At 45.5% G+C, this 20,669-nt stretch overlaps 1 protein-coding gene across 1 annotated transcript in view; it reads left to right on the top strand.

The window, feature by feature from the left end:
* The first annotated feature begins 223 nt into the window (after positions 1 to 223).
* LAMA1 (laminin subunit alpha 1) overlaps positions 224 to 20,669 on the top strand; it is a 165,711-nt gene continuing 145,265 nt past the window's right edge. The window contains exon 1 of the mRNA XM_034642580.1: positions 224 to 437. Coding sequence (XP_034498471.1) covers positions 362 to 437 — 76 coding nt within the window. The 5' untranslated portion in view covers positions 224 to 361. The remainder of the gene's footprint in view (positions 438 to 20,669) is intronic.

Below are 20,669 nucleotides of genomic sequence, written 5' to 3' on the forward strand. Positions count from 1 at the left end.
CGGCCCGGCCAGGGCACAGAGCCGCCGTGGGGCCGGAAGGGTCAACAGGGCAAATGCTTTCTCGGAATTCACCAGCTCGGGCCAACTTCAGCAGATTTTCTCCTCCTTCCCAGCCACTTTCTCCGCCCACCCCCCCACCCCCGCCCTAGCCCCGNNGAGTGAGGGGCCCGGTGGGGGAGGGGTCTGAGCGGGCCTGGGCGGGGAAGGGCGGGAGCGGCGGAGGTCGGTGGGGGGTGTGTCCGAGGGGCCGGCGGGCTGGAGGCCGGAGTCCGGCTGGGAAGGGAGGACTCGCGCTCTGCGGAGAGCCCCCGCGCGTGGCAGTGCCTTTCTTCCCAGAGCCCACCCGAGCGGCGGCGGCGAGATGCGTGGCGGCGGCGGCGCGGGGTTCGCGCTCCTGGCCTCGCTGCTCTGGGTCGCCGCGCGGTGCCAGCAGAAAGGTGAGCCCGGGTTCCCAGTTCCCCGCGGGTGGCGGCAACTGCGGCACAAAGCCGGCCGCTTTGCCGCTTCTTTGGTCGATGCGCGCATCCTCGTTCACCTCGGACCGGGGGAATCGCACACATGGGTCTCCCGCGTGGCCCCTGGGACGCGTCTCCCGAGCCCTCCTGGAGAGGGCTGGGGACGCCACCGGAGACGGACGCAGCCCGCTCGTTCGACCCTTGGGCTTGAAACTCTCGGGCTCGGGGGAGTGTAGGGGGGGTGTTCCCCTCCGGTTTTTTTGCGCTCTGAAGCTCCGCTGACGCGAGCGGCGCGGGGTGGGGGCAGCGGGGGGTCGGGGATGCGGGAGGTGGGTTGCGACACCGCTGTGGTCCCCAGCTTGCAGTCCCCGGGCAGCGGCGGGCGGGGGTGCGGGCTGCAGAGCCAGCGCGGGGAATGAATGGGAAAGGCGTCCTCCCGAGCCGCCCTCATTGTCCTGCGGTGGAAAGCCCGCTTGTCCGCGGCGGGGAAAGGGCGGGCTCGTCCGGGCCGCTCGCGGCCCAGGTGGGCTAGCCGGGACAGACCGTGGTGAGAAGCGCGCCCCTGGCCGGCTGTCCTGAGCCGTGGGCCCTCGCCCGCGCGGCCCCCCGCAGTCGGCGGCCCCGCCACGAATGCGCCTTCTGAAACGGCACTCTTTGTGCAGCCCCCGAAGTGGCCAAACAGGCTCATTCCCCGTGCAGGTTTAGACCGCGGTCACCCGGGGTGACAGAGCCGGCGGCGAAGGGACGACTTCGCGTGCTCGCTCCCTGCACGGGTGCAGGGGTTCTCCTGGCAAGGTTTGGGGAGAACGGAAACCCCAAGCGAATTCTCAAGGCTTCTATCAATGCCGGGAGAGAAAGAGAATCCCGGTTTCCCCTTCTGCGGACCACTCCATTCCCCTCGCGACTAAGCGGAGACTCGGTGAAGTCTTGCCGCGTGGCTTCTCGTTGGCTAGGGGGCCACAATACTTGTTGACTGCATCGTAATGGGTGCAACATATGACCATGGGCACATTCCCACAAATGCACATTTCATTAAAAAAAAAAAAGTCAAAAGTAGGTAGGCGGAATGTGAAATACCGTCGTGGGAAAACTGTGTGTTTGGACATTGTGCTGAGTTGTGAACTCTACGGAGACGTGTCGGTCTCATTCATTCAGGCATTCGTGATGAACGCACTAGACCGGAGCTGGCAACACAGCTTTGAAGACCGGCGCCTGCTCCGCGCGGAGCTGGGCTGGGATATACAGGGAATTTACATAGTTATGCGTGCAAGAAAGGAGCCGGCCCTTCGGGGAGGGAAGGCTTTGGCGCTGCATGCCCAACTCCTTTCTCTGGGGTTGCTGAAAGTGAACAAGTCCCAGTTTCCCACAGGGTGGGGAGAGAGCCGCTTGGCTCAGCTTTATTGTTCTAAGAAATTGAAAGTCCTAGATGGAGGAGATGCCCGAATGTTTTTCTTGCCCCTAGGAGCTGAGCACTTGGCGTGGGAGGTTATGAATGGTGTTTGGAGAAAGTGGGACCACCTGGGGCTTTCCTGCTTAAGATGCTGTGGAAAACCACCCACCGCGGGAGTCTTTGAATCTTTCACACCGCCTTCCACATTTGCCGGTCCCCACCCCGTCAGCCAACACCATGCTTCCTAACAAGTACCTTTGAGGGAGTTTCCATTTAAAAGAATAATTTGTGCTCTACATACATAGCATAAATGATTAGCAAAATGGTATGATTTGGTCATAATAAAATCACCCTGATCAGTAGCACTGCTGTGTTGGCTGAGTCGTGCCTACGTTTTTGAAAATGATCGTTATCTAACAGCACTCAGATTAATAGCAGTTCTCTATACTATCTGTGTCTCTCTGGATTACCTTACAACTCACAGTAGAGGACCCAGGGGTTCATTGACCTTGAAGTGTAACCTGTTTAAAGTGAGTTATTCCTAGGTTAGAATAAGAGGTGATATGTTTCTTAAAATAGTGTTGCATTAAGTCCACAACTAGTAATTACATAGAAATATAATTGCTTCACAGGTTGGCTCATCAGCTTTTCTGTTTTAAATCGTCCTTTCTTTTTTAAAAGTAAAAATAGATAGTTCCAAGTATAGAGAAAAAAACTATCATATGAAAAGAAGAGCATTTCCTTCTTTCTCCACATGGCATAGTATTGTAAGTACTCACAGTAGCCTGTGTGTGTCTGAAGGGATTTCAAAGGCACAGTTTTCTCTTCTGTAAGCTGTATTGCCATGTAAGGGCCAATAAAAAAATATTGATCTCAGCAGTTGGAAACAAGAATGTGTGTAATAAAAACATCACTGCCTACCTCTTGCATATCCTGGACTTTGCCCACTCCTTTTCCCTTCCTCTTTTCCAGACATTAAATGTGAAGCCTACCACTGTAGTTAATACAACATCATAAAGAATTCAAATGCCACAAAGATACGAAGTAAATATATATGCTGTTTGTAAGTCTTGTGCCACTCTTAGAATTGCACGGCTGTATAAGCAAGCATCATAAAATGTTTATAGACACCCTTATTTCAAGGTAATCATCCTTGAAACAGTCTACCATCTTATAATAATTCGTTCATAAAGCCCTATGGATATTCGTTACCATCTATGGTAAGTTTGGGGGAGGGGTGACAAGATATATCTGTAAGCATCAGACGTTTTATTCTCTGGCCTTGCTAGCTGGGAAAAATTGGGCAAGTTAATTTTCTTGTGCTTTGGTGTCAGTGTCTGCAAACTGGGAATAATAATGGGGCCTCCCTGGAGAAGGTGTTAACGATGAGATGAAGCAATGCAAGGAAAGTGTTAGAATGGTGTCTAGTACAGGGTTAGCCCTCAAAGGATATTATCTACGAGCATCACTGTTACTGTTTTGCACAGAATGATGGGGGAGGCCTTCCTCTGAGCTATAGTCTCTGGGATGCATAATTGTTTCAAAATGTGGAGTCTGGACTTGGAATCAGGTCTGTCCCTGGTTAACACCTTAGCAGGTCTGAACGTCAGGCTTCCTGTCTATAAAATGGGTAGGATTCACATGATTAATACATGAAAACATTGGCATGGTGTTGGGCACCACACAGTGTCACAGGCATAGGGTCCGTGGCAATGGCCCTTACTGTTATGCCTGTCATGTGAGCTCACCATCCTGGGCACCCCTCCCTCTTTCATTGCCCACATTCATTTGGTCGTTAAGGCTTGTTGATTTTATCTCCTGAAAATCTGTGCGATCTTTCTCCGGTTTTTTTTTGTCCCCACTGATGACTAGGCTGAGGAATTGTTTGTTTTCCCATGAAATATTGTGATGTTCTCTCGCCAAACCTCCCTCCTCCCCTCTTCTCCCTTCTCAGCACTGCCACCTCTGTGATTTTTCTAGAAACACCACCATATGGGCTCGAACTGGTGCCACCCACACCCCTCACTTTTTCACATGTGTACACAAAATAACAGTGACGTGCATCACTGGGGGTAAACCAAGGAGGCTGGGACTCCAGCTGGCACCTTATCCCAGAGCTGAGGGGCACTATTTTAGGCACACTTGTACGTACTCATAGGCAACCAGTATTTCCTCGCACGCAGGCAGAAGACTGAGCCAAGTCTTCTGTTTCGGTTCTAATGCCCTGGAAAACCTTCCAGGTCCTCTGATGCTGAAGGTTCTCTTCCCTAATCTCCACGTAATGCTATTGTCAAACGTATCCCCTTATCACAGTGGCGGTGGCGTGAACAATTGGGTGGCCAATCTGTCTCGCCCACTGACTTGAGCAGGGACTGTTTATCCATACCTGCGCCGTCATTGCTTCGTGATGTTCCCAGCAGTGAATACCCACTTATCTTTGCTGAGCCAAATTGAAACGAATATCTTTGCTTATGAGTCAAGTAACGTCAAAACATTTTGTTGTATAGGTAATCCATGCCCGGTACAAAACTCAAAGGGTACTAAAGGGTCTATAGAAAAAGGATAAGTCTTGACTTGTGTCACCTTTTGAGGCAAACACTACTTTTGGTTTCTTGTGTATTCTTGCATAGACGTCTCTTCCTGGAACTCTTAAAAGCAAGCTACTTTATGAAACCTACTTCTTCTGTCACAGTATAAGGGAGGTCCCACTGATTTCCTGACAAAACATGGAATGGTATTCCTCTCTCCACTGCCCCCTCTCCATTCTAATACTTTAGTGGACCTGTTGCAGGGAATGAATACATCATTTAATGAACGTACATACTCATAAACTTGTCACCTTCAACTTGTCCTTTCAACATGGTCTTTGACAGAAAGGTATTAGGGCAGTGTTTCCTAGATCTTATGGAATTTAAAAACTAGGTCACCAATTGATTTCATGACACTATACTCATTCTGAAAGTTTTGTTTATTGAGCATTAACAAGCTATTCCTTATGCAGTAAATACTTTTTAAAAATATATTTTAGGAGATTTAGGATATAGAGAAGTCAGGTTTGAGAATAATTCTATTAGAAGTTTAGGATAGTGTGTTATTTGTTTTACCAACTAATATGATTTGTTACTGGAACACCTGTGGCTGACACGGAAAATTTAATTTTTAAAAATAATTCCCAGTGAATAAAGTTAGGTCTGCACATTGAATACAGAGATTAACTGGAGACGACCAGAGAGAACTCTCCATCTTGGACCTTAGATGACATTTTTAGTTACATTCCTTAGAAATGTTTGGACAACCAAGAGAAACTATAGTTTCCTAAGAAAGATGTCTGTAACTTATTTATATGCTTACAGATAATTCTTTTGCTTGTTTTGTTTTCCAAATACTAATATGTCTCCATGGACAATTGAGTAAATAAATACAGGCATTTCAAAATTAATGAGGAGAAAAAAAAATCCTTTATAAGAAGTAATTGAGTTAAGGTCATGAACTTGGGCTCTGTTGGAACACGCCTGCAAGGAGCTGTTTCAGTCCAGAGCCCCTCGCGACAGCGACAGCTGGGTTCACTGGATTTTCATGTCCTTGATGCTGAGGGTGACAGTCCGCGCCCAGAGCACGGAATCCCTCCACTTGAGTCTTTGTGTTTTCGAGTCTGGCTCAGGAGAGCTCTCTTTGGGTTAACTTGTTCCCAGCGATTGTGTGTCTTGCTCCAGGGCAGGAGACAGACAATGGAGGCCATGAGAATCCCAATCAGCCCGATGGATGACATTCTTGCCTAGGTAAGCATTTATCTCAGAGAGTTCATCCAGAAACTTCGGTGTGTGGCAATATGTAAGATCCTGGCTTCAGCTTGTATGTGCCCTTTTTTGTTTTTCTTGCTTTTCTGAATTTACTACTTGAAGTTTGCATCTCTTCATTCCTGAACTAGCTTTGAAGTCTGACTGTCCGCGCAGCAGGCAGTGTGGCTCGGATTCTTGTGCCAGAGAGCCTCCTGCACGCTGGTGGGAATGTCGAATTTAGATCCATGAGCAAGTATAGAAAATGCTCTTGTTGCCCATTCCCTGAAGTATTTCCTGCATCTTGTCCCATTGCTCCTTAACTTCCTGCCAGAACCTCAGGAAATTATGACAATAGAGAAGATGTTGCATTACAGCACATCATTTGTACTTAAAAAAGAACATTTAGGGGGAAAAAACCCCTCCCATAACAATGCTGATTATTATATAGCACGCATTTAAATGTCTTCCAAGCTTTCTGTAGTGACAGAGTTTTACTAACAAAAAGTGATTATCTTGTTACCTCCGGCCAGCAGGGGAACTTGCTCCAACCCTTCCCTCCAGATTTCCCCCAGTTCATGACATTCTTTCTGTTCCCTTGACTTTGTCTTCCTTTACGTTTTTTTTCTGTCCCCTTATCCAAATTGTCCCCCTGAATTTTTGTTCCGTCCTTTAAAAAATTCCCTGATTTTTTAAATTTTTGTTTCTCCCTGTTACCATGACAATAGTCACCTGCTATCTGAATTGACTATAACCAGCTACTTTTTGTTTGTTTTTAGAGAGAAAGGGGGAGGGGCAGAAGGAGAGGGAGAGAGAGAATCTTACTTAAGCAGACTCCATGCCCAGTGCAGAGCCTGCCCCGGTCTTGATCCCAGGACCCTGAGATCATGACATGAGCTGAAACCAAGAGTCGGACACTTAACCGACTGAGCCACCCAGGCGCCCCTATAACCAGCCACTTGTAATAAGTCTCTGATGCTCGCACGCTTTCTCCTAATCTGGTCTAACACTGCAGTTAGGCCAATGCTGCTGGAGCTCTGACTTCATCCTGGGCCCCCTGTTTCATCCAATCCAGTTCTAGTCCTGCCACTGCCGCGGCCCTCCAGTATCCCTCCGGTTCAGTCAGGACTACCCAGCCTTAGCCACGCCTTTCTTTATCCGGAGCGCCTCCTTTCTCCCTGACTGCAAGTGGTAGATGGACTTCCAGCTGCGTAATTTGTCCATGTTACTCCCTTACCTGAATTGCACCCCCGTTTCTTACCTAAAACCTAGCCTGACCACCCATGCCCAGCCTGCAGCTTACTACCCCGGGGCCAGCCTTGTTATTATGGCCTCAACCAACTGTCCTGCTTCTGTATTTGCACTGTTTTTTGTGATAAGTCAGGGATTGAAGTTTGCATCTCTTCATTCCTGAACTAGCTTTGAAGTCTGAGCTGTCAGCCCAGCAGGCAGTGTGGCTCAAATTCTTGTGCCAGAGAGCCTCCTGCGTGCTGGTGGGAATGTCAAATTTAGATCCATGAGCAAGTATAGAAAATGCTCTCGTTCCCCATTCCCTGAAGTATTTCCTGCACCTTGTTCCATTGCTCCTTAACTTCCTGCCGAAACCTCAGGAAATTCTCTGTAACAATAACGAAGATGCTCTCTGGTCCTCTTTAGGATGGCTTGCTTAGAAGTCTGTAAGTCAAGGTCCAAAAGAAGGGTATTTTTCTTGCAAAGACCAAAACCTTAGCTCCCTGCATTTCTATTAATACACAGATAACTTGAGGGAAGAGGGATCTTTAGCTCGGACCTGAGCCATTGGCAGGAGGCGGGTGGTCCCGCTCACAGAGGCTTCAGAGCTTGACAGCCATAAAAGCCTTACCCAGCCCCTGCATTGCCACCCCAGCGCAGGGTGGTGGCCCTGCTCTGGGCGTGAGTTCCCCTAGCCCCCCTACATTTCATTTCACCCGAGGGGACCAGCATTCCCAGGGCAACATAGGATCTGGAATCTGTGTCTCAAAAAACCCTTATTCCCATTTTGGTAACCAGAGGCACGAGGACTTGAAAAGCACAACTTCGCAGTTGGTCTTCAAGCCGACTCTTTCTGGTTTCTAGTTGGAATAGTTATTTCCACAGCTCTCTCTGCCACTTGGCTTACCTTTGTTCCTGTTAATTGTGTCCTAGGGTGGGCTAGCACTCGTTTCCTACCCTATAAATTCCCCTGTCTAGCCTTCCAGCCCCTTCTTTATTCTGAACCTGTAATTCTGGCATTTTTCTTCAACTGAGGTATAACTGACATATTACATTATATTAGTTTCAGGTGTACAACATAATCATTTAACATTTGTATATATTGCAACATGCTCACCATGATAAGTGTAGTTAACATCCATCCTCATATGTAGTTACGATTTTTTTTTTCTTGTGATGAGACTTTTAAGATTTACCCTTATGGCAACTTTCAAATATGCAACACAGTATTGTAAACTGTGGTCACCACACTGCACATTACCTCCTCGGGACTTGTGTATGTAATTATATATACTAAATATAAAACATTTATATAAATATAGCTGGAAGTTTGTGCCTTCTGACCTCCTTCACCCAAACACTACCTTTATACACAATCTAGTTTTTCCAATTCTTAACAACTGCACTCCTGGATTCATGGGCATTCTTTTGTTCTAAAAGCATCAGGTGGAGGGAGTTCGATATATACACTAACATGTGAAATGCCGTTGGAAGCTTCCATTGCTTTTCTTAAAGAGAGTTGACATTTTAAATAGTTAATACCTTCTTCAAGTTGGGCATAATATTTTCTTGTGAGATTGTTTCTGTTCCATCTTTCTAATTTTTGTCCCTGTGTTTGCTCATTCATTCATTCATTCATTCTTCATGCAGGGAGCATATCTCGGGACCCTGAGTCAGGGATGTACAAAGGCTAGTGTGCCTTGAAGACCCCATTCTCAGCTGCATTCCTTGCATTCTTGGTGGACTTGTTTTTGAAGTCCACAGAATTGAAAAATGCATATAAAAAAAAAAGTTCTCCATGAGAAATAATGGGCAGAGCAGAAATAGAAGGATCAAATTCTCAGTCGTGGATGTTACCATCTATCTTTTGTTTACTTATAGTCATGTAGGTTCACATTGACCCGAGTAGGCCGAGTCGTGGAGCAGGGAAAGGCAGGAGGTGGGGAGGCCCAGAGCTGGTCAGCAGTAGCTGGAGTGACAGGAGCAGCTTTGACACCAAACACCCTGTTAGGTGATGTCTGTTTCCTTGGGCTTCTTTTCTTTTCTGGGAAATGTGGGTCTCACCTGCTGGACTAGCATGCTCCCTGGGGAAGAGGCACAGTTAGTAGAGAAGCTCCCTCTCCAGGCGGCACATTTGATTTTAGTAACATCAACGCCCAGTTCCTACCCCCAGGGAGTAGAATTTATGTGCTTTCGGGTGGGACTCGGTCATTTGCACTTTTACCAATGCTCCACGGGAGGGGCGCCTGGGTGGTGTGGTCAGTTGAGCCTCTGACTCTTGGTTTTGGCTCAGGTCATGGTCTCAGGGTCCTAGGATCAAGCCCCTCATCGGACTCCAGGCTCGGCACAGAGTCTGCTTGGGTTTCTCTCTCCTCTCCCTTTGCCCTTACCCCCTGCATGCTCTCTCTCTCTAAAATAAATGAATAAATCTAAAAAAATTTGTTTATAAAAATGCCGCATAGGAGATTCCACGGTGCAGCCAGGATTGAGAGCCGCTAAGTGAACATCATAAACTTTGCTGTGTCAGTGATGCGATCACACAGCAACGCAGGCTTGGAAAAGATGCAGTGCCTGGTAGCAGCCCCTACCTTACCCATGGGGGCAGAATGGGGCACTGGCCCACTGAGCCTGCTGTCGCCTGGAGGCTAATGCAGTTACCAGGCATTCAGACCCAAGTACCCTCCTTGCTCGCCGTATGTCTGTTTCATGCCATTCCCCTCCTCTGGGAAGCGGGGATGCTCCTACGCTCCTCAAAGTTGTGAGGGGTCCCTGCACTCTCAGCCTGTGTGATTAACATGGGCTCAGAGAAGCACAGTTCCTTCTTTGTGTCTCAGGAGTCCCTTGACGGGTGTTTGTCACTGGCAAGTGCTCAGCTGATGTTTATTAACTGCTGCGATTCTGGTTACGTGAACACAGTTTCAACCTCCGTTGGCTGACGTTGGCTCCTATAAACACTCTTCTTTCATGAAAACCCCTTCTGAGGAAATATGACATTTAGAGTCCCTCCTATCTGGGGATAAGATCTGGCCTTGTAGGGTTGAGTGGTTGGTCGATTGGATTACTCTTTCACTCTTTAAATGATTTGTCCAAAATTTAGTAAATCCAGTCCGTATATAGGCATTATCCGCTGCCGTGTCCCTGCCTCCCGACCCCTTTATTTATTTATTTTTTTAAAAAGATTTTATTTATTTATTTGACAGAGATAGAGACAGCCAGCGAGAGAGGGAACACAAGCAGGGGGAGTGGGAGAGGAAGAAGCAGGCTCATAGCAGAGGAGCCTGATGTGGGGCTCGATCCCATAATGCCTGGATCACGCCCTGAGCTGAAGGCAGATGCTTAACCGCTGTGCCACCCAGGCGCCCCCGTCCCGACCCCTTTAAAGGGACACACCACAGTATCTTTTTCTCTGGGTTTATCTGGGCTGCCTCCTTCTCTACGGATCCAATCTTCACCTTGTCAGGTCGGATGACTACAAAGTCTAGCTGTCCTTATTCACCTACTTCTATCCTCGGATCTTGTCTTTAATTGACGATCCATTGTGCACTGCTTTTACTGCCTTCCTTCAGAAGTTGCTCCCCACCATGTTTGGCTTATTATTTTCCTTCTGGCCCCACCCAAAAAAATAAGAGCCATTCTTCCTTCTCCATTCCCAGCACTGCCCGCTCCCCCCCCCAAAAACACTCCCTCCACACATACCCTTCATATATGCATGCCAAACACACACCCCTGTACTGACTTTGCAGACCAGCTCCCAGCTCAGGGTACCTGGAAGGAATTATACTAACTAACCGCAGACTACCAGAACCAGTCTGGACCTGGGCTCATCTTCGGGGTGGGGGTGGGGGGGGCAGAATTCTGCTGGAAGCGCCAGCCCAGCCGCAAGTGCTAAATTGAAGTCTCATGTGACCAGCAAGAGCCCAGAAAGCTGTTGGTATCCAGAGTCCCCCGAGAATTTAGGGACCATGAAGTTGACCGTGTCACCCACTCCTGTTGAACGGCTTCTCATTCTCTGTAAGCAGAACTTCCAGGGCCTTCTCTACTCAGAGCCCTCCATGGCTTCTTCTCCCACTGCCAACCCTATTTTGTCCATTCTGAGATATCCGGTTCCCACAATATGATGCGGTGGCTGCATCTGTGAGCCTTGAACACACAGTCCATGGAAAGTTGTTTCTTTCCCTTGTGGCCCTCTGACGTGCTCTGTTCCACCCCGTCATTCAGGCTTTCCACCCGCTTGTTGCCATAGCAATTTGTTTACACACCTGCAGCACGTCTGTCTTTTTGTAACTGTTAACTTGCCTGTCTCTCCTTGAGGGCAGAGAGTTGTGTTCCTATTTCCACTCGCCAGCACAGTGCCTGGCATTTCCTGTCAATTCTGTGAATACTAGTTGGGTGCGTGAATGGAAGGCCCAGTGCAGACAAGCAACAGGAGTAGAAAGGAATCCAGTGGGCATTGCTGAGGGAATCCCTGCAGATAGGCAGTTGGGGTCAAGGAAGTCACTGAGTGATCATCTCCTGGGAAGCAGTGGCAGGGAGAGGACAGGGTGCCAGCTCAGGAAGGCCAGGCGACAGGATTCCAGGACCAGGAATGCAGAAGAATTCAAGTAATTAAACAAGGCCAGAGGGTGGACCAATATTTCTGGGATCAAGACCTTAGCTCACATTCCAGAACACGTGATCAGGGACCACCGAGCGGTGAAATGAGAAGTCTAGATGCTTTTCCTGCTCACAGGTAGCATCCAAAAATGGAGAGAGAAGAGCCACAGAGTCTGGTAATCAAGAGGGGCTGAATAACTGGAAAAGATTATTAATTTTGGTTTTTTTTCCTGCCTACAATTCAGCACAAAGAAAACATGGATTATGTTTTTGTAATTAAAACAATGGCTGATGGTGGATATTAATACAGATTTAAAACCCTGATTTTATTTAACAAAATCTTATTTCTGGATTTGGAGCCACTAACATCTAAGCATCTCAAGGCAGCAATGTATTCACGCACACTGTCAACAAGTACTTAGATTTCTAGAATGTTCCACATACTGGTGACGAGTGGTTTTTGCACCCCCAGAGCTTGTAGTCAAATGAGCATGAGAAATACCCAACGAATCCCACTAAGTGTGTTCCCAGTTCCGATCTGGGAGAGATTTTTGCTTCTGAAGGCCTCAGACACAGATACAATTCTGCTTGTTGCTTTAGAGTAATATCGCTGTAAACAGGACAGAACTCTGGTTCACCTCTACATTTCTACCGCAGTGGGGTTTCCTTGTAAAGAGCGACTTTGGGATGCTGTACGGTGCGTGACTTTGGCCTCGTTGGCATTTGTTAACTAGCTCCTGTAGTTGTATTTTCATAATTGAGGGTTTTTTTTTTTAAAGGAGTTCTACCTGCCTGCCGTTCGAGCACTCTGTTTAAGTGGAAGAACAGCTCTTCTCCTGCGGGCATTCTGAGCTAAGCCGTCCTTCTCTTCTCAGGAACAGAACAAAGGCATACAGAATTTATGTTACAGATGGATTTTTGTTTGATAAAAATCACTTATTACTGAGTGAAAGAATGGCCTATTCTCCTTAGAAATATGAGCATAACATCTCCTGTGCCTTTAGTGGTTTCCAACTTTGTTGGTTTCTTTTTCATTACTAGAATTGGCTGAATTAAGATATGCCTCATTTAGGTGCTCAGATGTCCCTGAAAATTTGTACATGCAACAGTCTTCTGTAAATGAAATAATTTCAAATTGAATAGGAAGATATTTCCAAAATGGTATTTGAAGGAATCAGCTAGTAAAGAAAATAAACATGACTTTGTTTCTGTTACCAACTGACTTAAGCCAATTTTGTTATACAAAATGCTTAGGTTTTTTTTTTTTTTTTTTTTTTTTTTTTTGGTGAATGATGATATCCACTGAGAGGTTCAAGGTTCATGAGGATGACCTCCAAAAGAGGTCATAGGCCATATGCAAGGAATTTTATAGAGTTGCAGCTTTCTGTCCTTCTGGGTGTGCAGACTCCTGCCTTGAATCAGCGTCAGGCAATACGCACCCTTCCTTAAACATGTCTGGATCCAGGACATCTGAGGGATCAACCCTCAGGTGGCATCCCCATCCATCAGAATGAAGGCTGCAGACTGCATGATTTTATATCCTGTACACTGTAAGGGTGAGGAGAAACTCCAACGTGTTTTAACATTTTATCGGGGTATAATTTACATACTATAAAATCCTGCCAATTCGATGTGTACTGTGCAATGGTTTTTAATGAATTCAGAGTGTTGTACAGTTGTCCCCACAATCTGGTGTGGAATATTTCCAAGACCTCAGAAGGCTTCCTTATGCTCATTTGCTCTCAGCCCCCACCTCCACCCTCACCTCGGCTCCAACCAATCATTTGCTTTCTGTACTTTAAGATTTGCCCTTTCTGGAAATTTCATATGCATGGAGTCGTGCAGTATGTATTCTTTAGTGTCTATCTTCTCTCTCTTAACATAACATTTTCTAGGTTCATCTAGATTATGGCATGTATCTGGAGTTTGTTACACTTTTTTGCTGAATATTATTCCATTGTGTAGATAGCCATTTTTTGAGCCAGTCTCCAGTTGATGGACATTTTGATTGTTTCCATTCTGGGGCTATTAGGAATAATGCTATAAACACTTGCATTCAGGTCTTGCTGTAGATGTGTTTCATTCCTCTTGAGTGAAATTCCTAAGAGTGGAATAGAGGTCCTATAGTAAGTTTATGTTAATTTTTTTTTAGATTTTATTTATTTATTTTCGTTTAGAGAGACAGAGAGAGAAAGGGAGAGAGCCAGGGGAGAGGAGGAACAGAGGGAGAGGAAGAGAAAGACTCCCAAGCAGACTGCCCTGAGCACAGAGCCAGACATGGGGCTCAATCTCATGACCCCGAGATCATGACCTGAGCTGAAATCAAGAGTCAGATGCTTAGGGGACTGAGCCACACAGGAGCCCCTTATGTTAATTTTTTAAAGAGGCTATGAGATTCTTTTCCAAAGTGGCTGTACAATTTTACATTCCTATCAGCAGCATATGAGCATTCCAGTTATCCCACATCTTTACCAACACTAGCTGTTGTCTTTCTGATTGTAATCATTTTAGTGGCTGTTAAGTGGCATTTCGAGTTTTAACTTGCATTTCTCTAATAACTTATTGAGCATATTTCCTATGCTTTCTAGCTATTCATATATCTTCCGTGGTAAAAATATCTATTGCAGGGGCACCTGGGTAGCTCAGTCGGTTAAGCATCCAACTCTTGGTTTCGGGTCAGTTCCTGATCTCATGGGTCCTGGGATTAAGCCCTGCATCAGGCTCCCTGCTCAGCGGGGTGTCTGTTTCTCCCTCTCCCTCTGCCCCTTTCCCCCACTTGTGCACTCTCTCTCTCCCTCTCAAACAAATAAATCTTTAAAAAATACCTATTCCAATATGTTGCCTGGTTTTTATTGGGTTTTCTGTCTTGTGAGTATTAAGTTATAAGAGTTCTTCATATTTTCTTGATATAAGTCTTTTATCAGAAATGTGATTTGAAAATATTTTTTCTTAGTTTATGGCTTGTCTTAAGATTTTTTCTTTTTTTTTTAAGATTTTATTTTTAAGTTATCTCTACACCAAATGTGGGGCTCAAACTTATAACCCAAAATCAAGAGTCACACGCTCTACCAACTGAGCCAGCCAGGCGCCCTAGATTTTCTTAACAGTGTGTTTTGTAGCACCAATTTTTTTAAATTTTAAGTCCATTTTATCAACTTTTTTTCCCCTTATGGATTGTTCTTTCGGTGTCATTTAAGAATTCTTTGCCCAATCCAAGGTCACAAAGATTTTCTCCTCTATTCTCTATTTTCTTCTAGAAGTTTTCAAGTCTAGCTCTTACATTTAGGTCTGTGATCCATTTTGAGTTAACTTTTATGCATGGTCAGGAGGCCGGGCCTAAATTCATTTTTTTGCACGTGGACATACAGTGGTCCCAAACATTTGTTGGAAAGACAAAACTGCCTTGGCATTTTGCCAGAAATCAATTTGCCATAAATGGAAGTGTGTGTTTCTGGATTTTTTTGTCCATTGATTCATATGTATTCACTCATGGAAACACCATGCTGTCTGGATTCCTTTGGTTTTACAGTACGTTTTAAAATCTGTAACTTAAGACATTCAATTTTGTTTGCTTTTCTCTAAATGGCTTTGACAGTTCCAGGTCCTTTGCATTTCCATTAGTATCAGCCTGTCAATTTCTACAAAAGATGCCAACTGGGATTTTGATAGGACGGAGACTGAATCTAAAAACAGTGCGGGGAGAATTGCTGTCTATTAGTACTGAGTCTTCCTTCCAATGAAAAATATCTCTCTTCATTCATTTGGGTCTTCTTTAATTTCTCTCAGAAGTGCTTTGTAGTTTTCAATGTGTTGGTCTTAATTCTTTTGCTAAATTCTTTCCTGAAGTGTTTTCTTCTTTTCCAATTAAAAAAAACCGGGACCTATGGAGAGCTGATCAAGCCCTTGTTTGGCACTCATGTTTCCAGAACATCACTGTTATGTGTTTGGCTGGTCAGCTGTCTGTAGGTTGCCCCTCTGGGACTTGCCCCCCTGGGACAGGCTAGCAGAGCCTTAAGTGATCCCCATTCATTTATTCATTTATTCGTTTTCTACTGAATTTACTACTTTTACAACAACATCATTGTGTTTCCACTCTCTGCTCCAAATGGAGGCAGCGGTCAGGCCCCTGCCCTGGACTTGCAGAAGCCCATGCTGGCGCTGCCTTGTAATCCGGCGCAGGGGCTGGGGGCCCGGTCAGGGTGGAGCCAGGTCAGGGTGGAGCAGTCCAGGCAGCGGGGGGCTCTCACCCACTTACCTGAAACCTGGGCAGCTTTGCGTAAAAAACGGCATCTGAATATGTTGTTGGTCTTTGGTTGATTTCAGAGTCCTGAAATGGTTATTTTTAAGCATTTTGTGCAATTACATAATTTTTTTTTTAGGAGGAGGATTTGTCAACCTCTTTTCTGTGCTATAGCTGGAAATTTCTCTAAGAGATTTTAATGTATATAGAGGTACTTTGACCATCATGAATGTCTCTAGTGAGAGTCCATTTCTATTACCTATTATCATGCCATTAACAACTCAGTAGGTTTCCTAATAACCCATTTCTGATACTCTTCTTGCTAATTAGCAAAATGCTGGTATTGATGGAGACAGATGACAGACAGTATGGTGGGCACGTCTGGAGTATGAGCAGTCTTCCTGACTGGAGTACCAGCAGATTACCCCTGGGAGGTACCTCACCAGTTTTAACACTAGCAGCATCTGGGTAGTTTAACCTAAGACACACACACACACACACACACACACACACACACACAACTATCACTCTTTATACTGAAGTATCTTTTTTTATTTTTAAAGATTTTATTTATTTATTCGACAGAGAGAGAGACAGCCAGCGAGAGAGGGAACACGAGCAGGGGGAGTGGGAGAGGAAGAAGCAGGCTCATAGCGGAGGAGCCCGATGGGGCTCAATCCCACACGCCAGGATCACGCCCTGAGCCGAAGGCAGATGCTTAACCGCTGTGCCACCCAGGCGCCCCTATACTAAAGTATCTTAAAGTAAATTTCGGATATTATACTAGTTACCATGTATACTTAAGTATATATTCCTCATGAGTCAAATCGCAGTGGACATCGTCAGTCTGAGTGATCCTCCGCACAGGCAAGTGAAAGGGGACTCTGTGGGAAATGCAGTCCCCATGAGGAAATGAACACCACATTTAAAGAAGTGCTGTGTTGGCAGCCTGGGAGCATGGTCCCAGAAGTTGGAAGAAGGGCTGACATTCTCCTGGAAACAAATGAGGCCCCTAAACTTGCCAACTTCTTCGGGGCGAGAGCCAGAGGAGTGGGGGAAACACAGAGCGAGGTCTGTGCTAAGGTGTGGGAAGGGGAGGCAAGGCCAGGGGAAGGGTGGGCTGAGGAAGGGGAAAGCTGTCCCTGTGGAACCTGCAACTTGAACTCGAACCAAAAACCTTGGAATGGGCGATGTGTGCAAACTGTAGTGGAGAGTGTAGTAAAGACGGGCCGTTGGGTTTTTACTGGTTCGTTAAACAAAAATGTGCCATGGAGGGTTTAGGTCAATGTGGTTTATTTGAGAGTAATCTGTTAATGTGGTTCAGTCTGGGTCCTGATTTCTTCATTACTAACGTGTGGAAATCAAATAACTTTCCTTGCCTAGATTATCAGAATAAAATATAATATGGAGAAGAACTTAAAAAGTAGAAGGATGATGATATTAAAAATCTTATTTTAGGGGCGCCTGGGTGGCACAGCGGTTAAGCGTCTGCCTTCGGCTCAGGGCGTGATCCCGGCGTTATGGGATCGAGCCCCACATCAGGCTCCTCTGCTATGAGCCTGCTTCTTCCTCTCCCACTCCCCCTGCTTGTGTTCCCTCTCTCGCTGGCTGTCTCTATCTCTGTCAAATAAATAAATAAAATCTTTAAAAAAAAATTCTTATTTTAATAAGGGGCGCCTGGGTAGCGCAGTCGTTAGGCGGCTGCCTTCGGCTCAGGGCGTGATCCCGGCATTCTGGGATCGAGTCCCACATTGGGCTCCTCCTCTAGGAGCCTGCTTCTTCCTCTCCCACTCACCCTGCTTGTGTTCCCTCTCTCACTGGCTGTCTATCTCTGTCAAATAAATAAATTAAAAATCTTTAAAAAAATCTTATTTTAATAAGACAAGAAAGAGAGAGCCTCAAGGGTATGCTGTGGTGATGAACTGTGTCTCCTTGGCCTTCCCCACCTCTCTCCAGCTGTTTTCTTCACCAGACTGGGGAGCTGGCCCCACCTTCTGTGAATGGCCCTGCTTTTGCCTTTAGAGGAGCTCTAAAAACTCTCCCTTCTCCTTCTGTCACCTAGACCCTCTTCTTGAAGCTCAATTGCAAGGTTCTGAGGCAGCCAGGGATGAGATGCCACGCTGTCCTCTCCAACCCACCTCTTCCCACCCTGTGCAAAGCCCTCCCCGCAGGCCTCTGCGAAGACACCTGGTCAGAATGCCAGCAGCCTGTGGGACTCAGGCTTAAAGAGTGACTGTCCGTCAGAATTAGCCTGTGGTGTGTAAATATCCTTCGTTTAAATTTTAACATTAGGTTGTAAGCATTTCACTGTGTTTTCAACAGCATCATTTTCGCCGTGAGTGAACCAGGCCCGTGGCACCATCATTTGGGCTGAACAGGGCTGAGGAATCAAACCACTGGTTTGCTTTAATAGATTTCCCTGGTTGATGCTCAGTTGACCTTGTTCCTCTATTATGTCTTTAATTGTGGAACTCTTGAAGATTTTCCCCCTCTTTACAGTAAGCCAAAAGCCTCTGTTTCACTGAAGCACCCCATTTCCTCTGGAAATAGTTGCCCAGTGTCTCTAAGACTTGAATGCCAGATGGGGAGTCCGGAGTTTGGGTTAAATAGTGACAGAAAAGTGCTGGGGGAAGCGTGATCTTACTAATTAGTTCTGCTGATCTTTGTGCCAAGGCTTGGATGAATTAGCCAACCCCAGGGTAATCAAGCTAGAAACAACCCAAGAGATTATTTACTCTTTCAAATCCAAAATGGCAGCCCCTGGGAGATGCTCCGCCATGAAGCATCCCCGTCCCACTCAGACCTGCAGTCAGAATCTGCATTTTTAACGAGATCTCCAGGTGATCTGTGCATGCAGAAGTTGGAAAAGTACTGTTGTGATCCTCAACAGTTGAGTGCAGAATGGCTGTCAACTATCTTGTGCAGAGCTAAATAGTAATGATCAAATTTGTGGATGCTAAGGGTCATCTTCTGTTGTTAATAGCATGGCATTATTACTTCAACCTGTGGTCATGATAGCTTTTTTCATAGTACTGTTTTCATATTGTGTATACTTATCACAAGGGACCATAATATCTTCTCTACCTTCGCCAAGATTATTCTGTGTTTGCTGATGGATTGGGCGGGGGGTAGGGGGAAGTGGAGGTCCAGCATCTATCCCTGTTAAACTTCTGCTGGTTTTATTTTGGCCACGTTGGGATTCCACTAATTCCATGACCCTACGTATTCATGCCCCATACATGTGATGCCTTTTTATGTTATATCTAAATTAGGATTAATAATATTGAACAAGGAAGCATTAAGTGCACAAGGTAGAAAACCCAAGTGTCTGCCCTCAGTTCAATATACTTTAGGTTACTCCTCTTGTTTTTCAAGATTACTTTTTGGGAAAGTACACTGCTTCCCCCTTTTCCCCAAGAGAATGCACCGGGCCATCTTGTGCTTTCCACAGGAAATCAGTTCCTGAGGGGACCTCTAGGATAACCAGCAGAGAGTGACCCAGTAACTGTGACAGAGGGAGAACTGAGGGTCTGTAGCAGGATGGAGGCCAAAAGAAGGTACGATTCAAGGAAGAAAGAAAGGTCAGTTTTGACAGAAGCTCCTGCAAGGTCAAGTAAACTGAAGGAATTGCAAGTTGGGTTGGGTAACATGGAAGCTGATGCCCTTGAAAAGGGCATTTTTAGTGACTTACAGGAACCGAATCCCAGTTGAAGTTGAGTGAAGAGCAGGTGTGAGGCAAGGGACTGGAAAGATAGTGAATGAAATTCTTATATACATCCTCGACATAGTAACAGCTTATTGAAAAAAAAAAAAAAAGAGAGAGAGAAATGATAGCATTAAATGTATACATCAATTGAAAGAGGTTGCCTGATTTCAGAAACAAACAATGGTACTGAAACCGAGAAAATACAGTATTATCAATTCCAGCGAGAATGCTACCGAGATAATTTAAGTCTGTGTACTTTTGATTTGAGTGTTTACTCTAGTTGTTAAATGTATTTGTCTACGGTTGGTCTCCAATGTAGGAGATATCTCAAATGATTTCTTTGTGTGTAAGATGTTCGTGTAGGAATGTACTGGAATAAAAGGAGCTGTAATCTGGTGAATCCAGCCACTATGGGGTGATTGTACTGTTGTTCAGTTGCAGGTGGTGACTTGAATGCCAAATGATTTGATCAGGGACATGGGACACTTGGGACGACAGTCCTCGATTGAAGCTACTACTAGGCACATGAAGAACTAAGGCAAAATGAAAATAGGGGCCCCCTTTTAAATTATGAAAACTTTGAGGACAGTTTCAACAGAGCATTAAACCAAGAGTGAAGGTGCTGGTTTCACACCCTTGAAGTGGCTGCAGGCACATTCCTCGACAGGGAGCCAAAGTTTTAAAGCAGAAGCAAGTGAAATCTCTATAAGAGAGCATAGGCAGAAAAAAAAGGAAGAAGTAATGAAGACCTTGAAGGGTTTGTAGAAAAGTTGATGGTTTTTGGAAGTGTTTGGCTGGTTAGGGAAATGTTGAATTAACTGATGTTTTTCGGTATTTAAGCAAATGATATAAACATTATACACATTATACATGATATACGCAAAATATAATATGACTGCATTTTAATTCAACAGGCCGTCAATATTCAACTTAAAAGCATACTTGCTTTTCGACTTTCCTTCAAGTTAGTTCACTCCTATAAGGCTCTGGAAGGAGGGGGGAAGGGTAGTGCCTTTCCAGGGCAGCGGGAATGATATGAAATTTTCAAAATATGTGTTTGAGGAGCTTTTGTGTTTTGCCTAAATGCAGTAATGTTTTCAACAGGTAGAGTATTTAAATTGTTGCCCCTGGCAGCAAAAGAGAAAAATACTTCCTGACGAATGAATTATAGTTTTTGGCTCTGCATCTCAACTTTTATGCTGAATGAAACCCACAGTGTCATGGAATATAAGCATTAAACAAGCCTTTGTGGGAGGAGCGGGGTATCCTGATGAAGTGC

Source organism: Ailuropoda melanoleuca, chromosome 14, assembly GCF_002007445.2.
Source record: "Ailuropoda melanoleuca isolate Jingjing chromosome 14, ASM200744v2, whole genome shotgun sequence".
Lineage (NCBI taxonomy): Eukaryota > Metazoa > Chordata > Mammalia > Carnivora > Ursidae > Ailuropoda > Ailuropoda melanoleuca.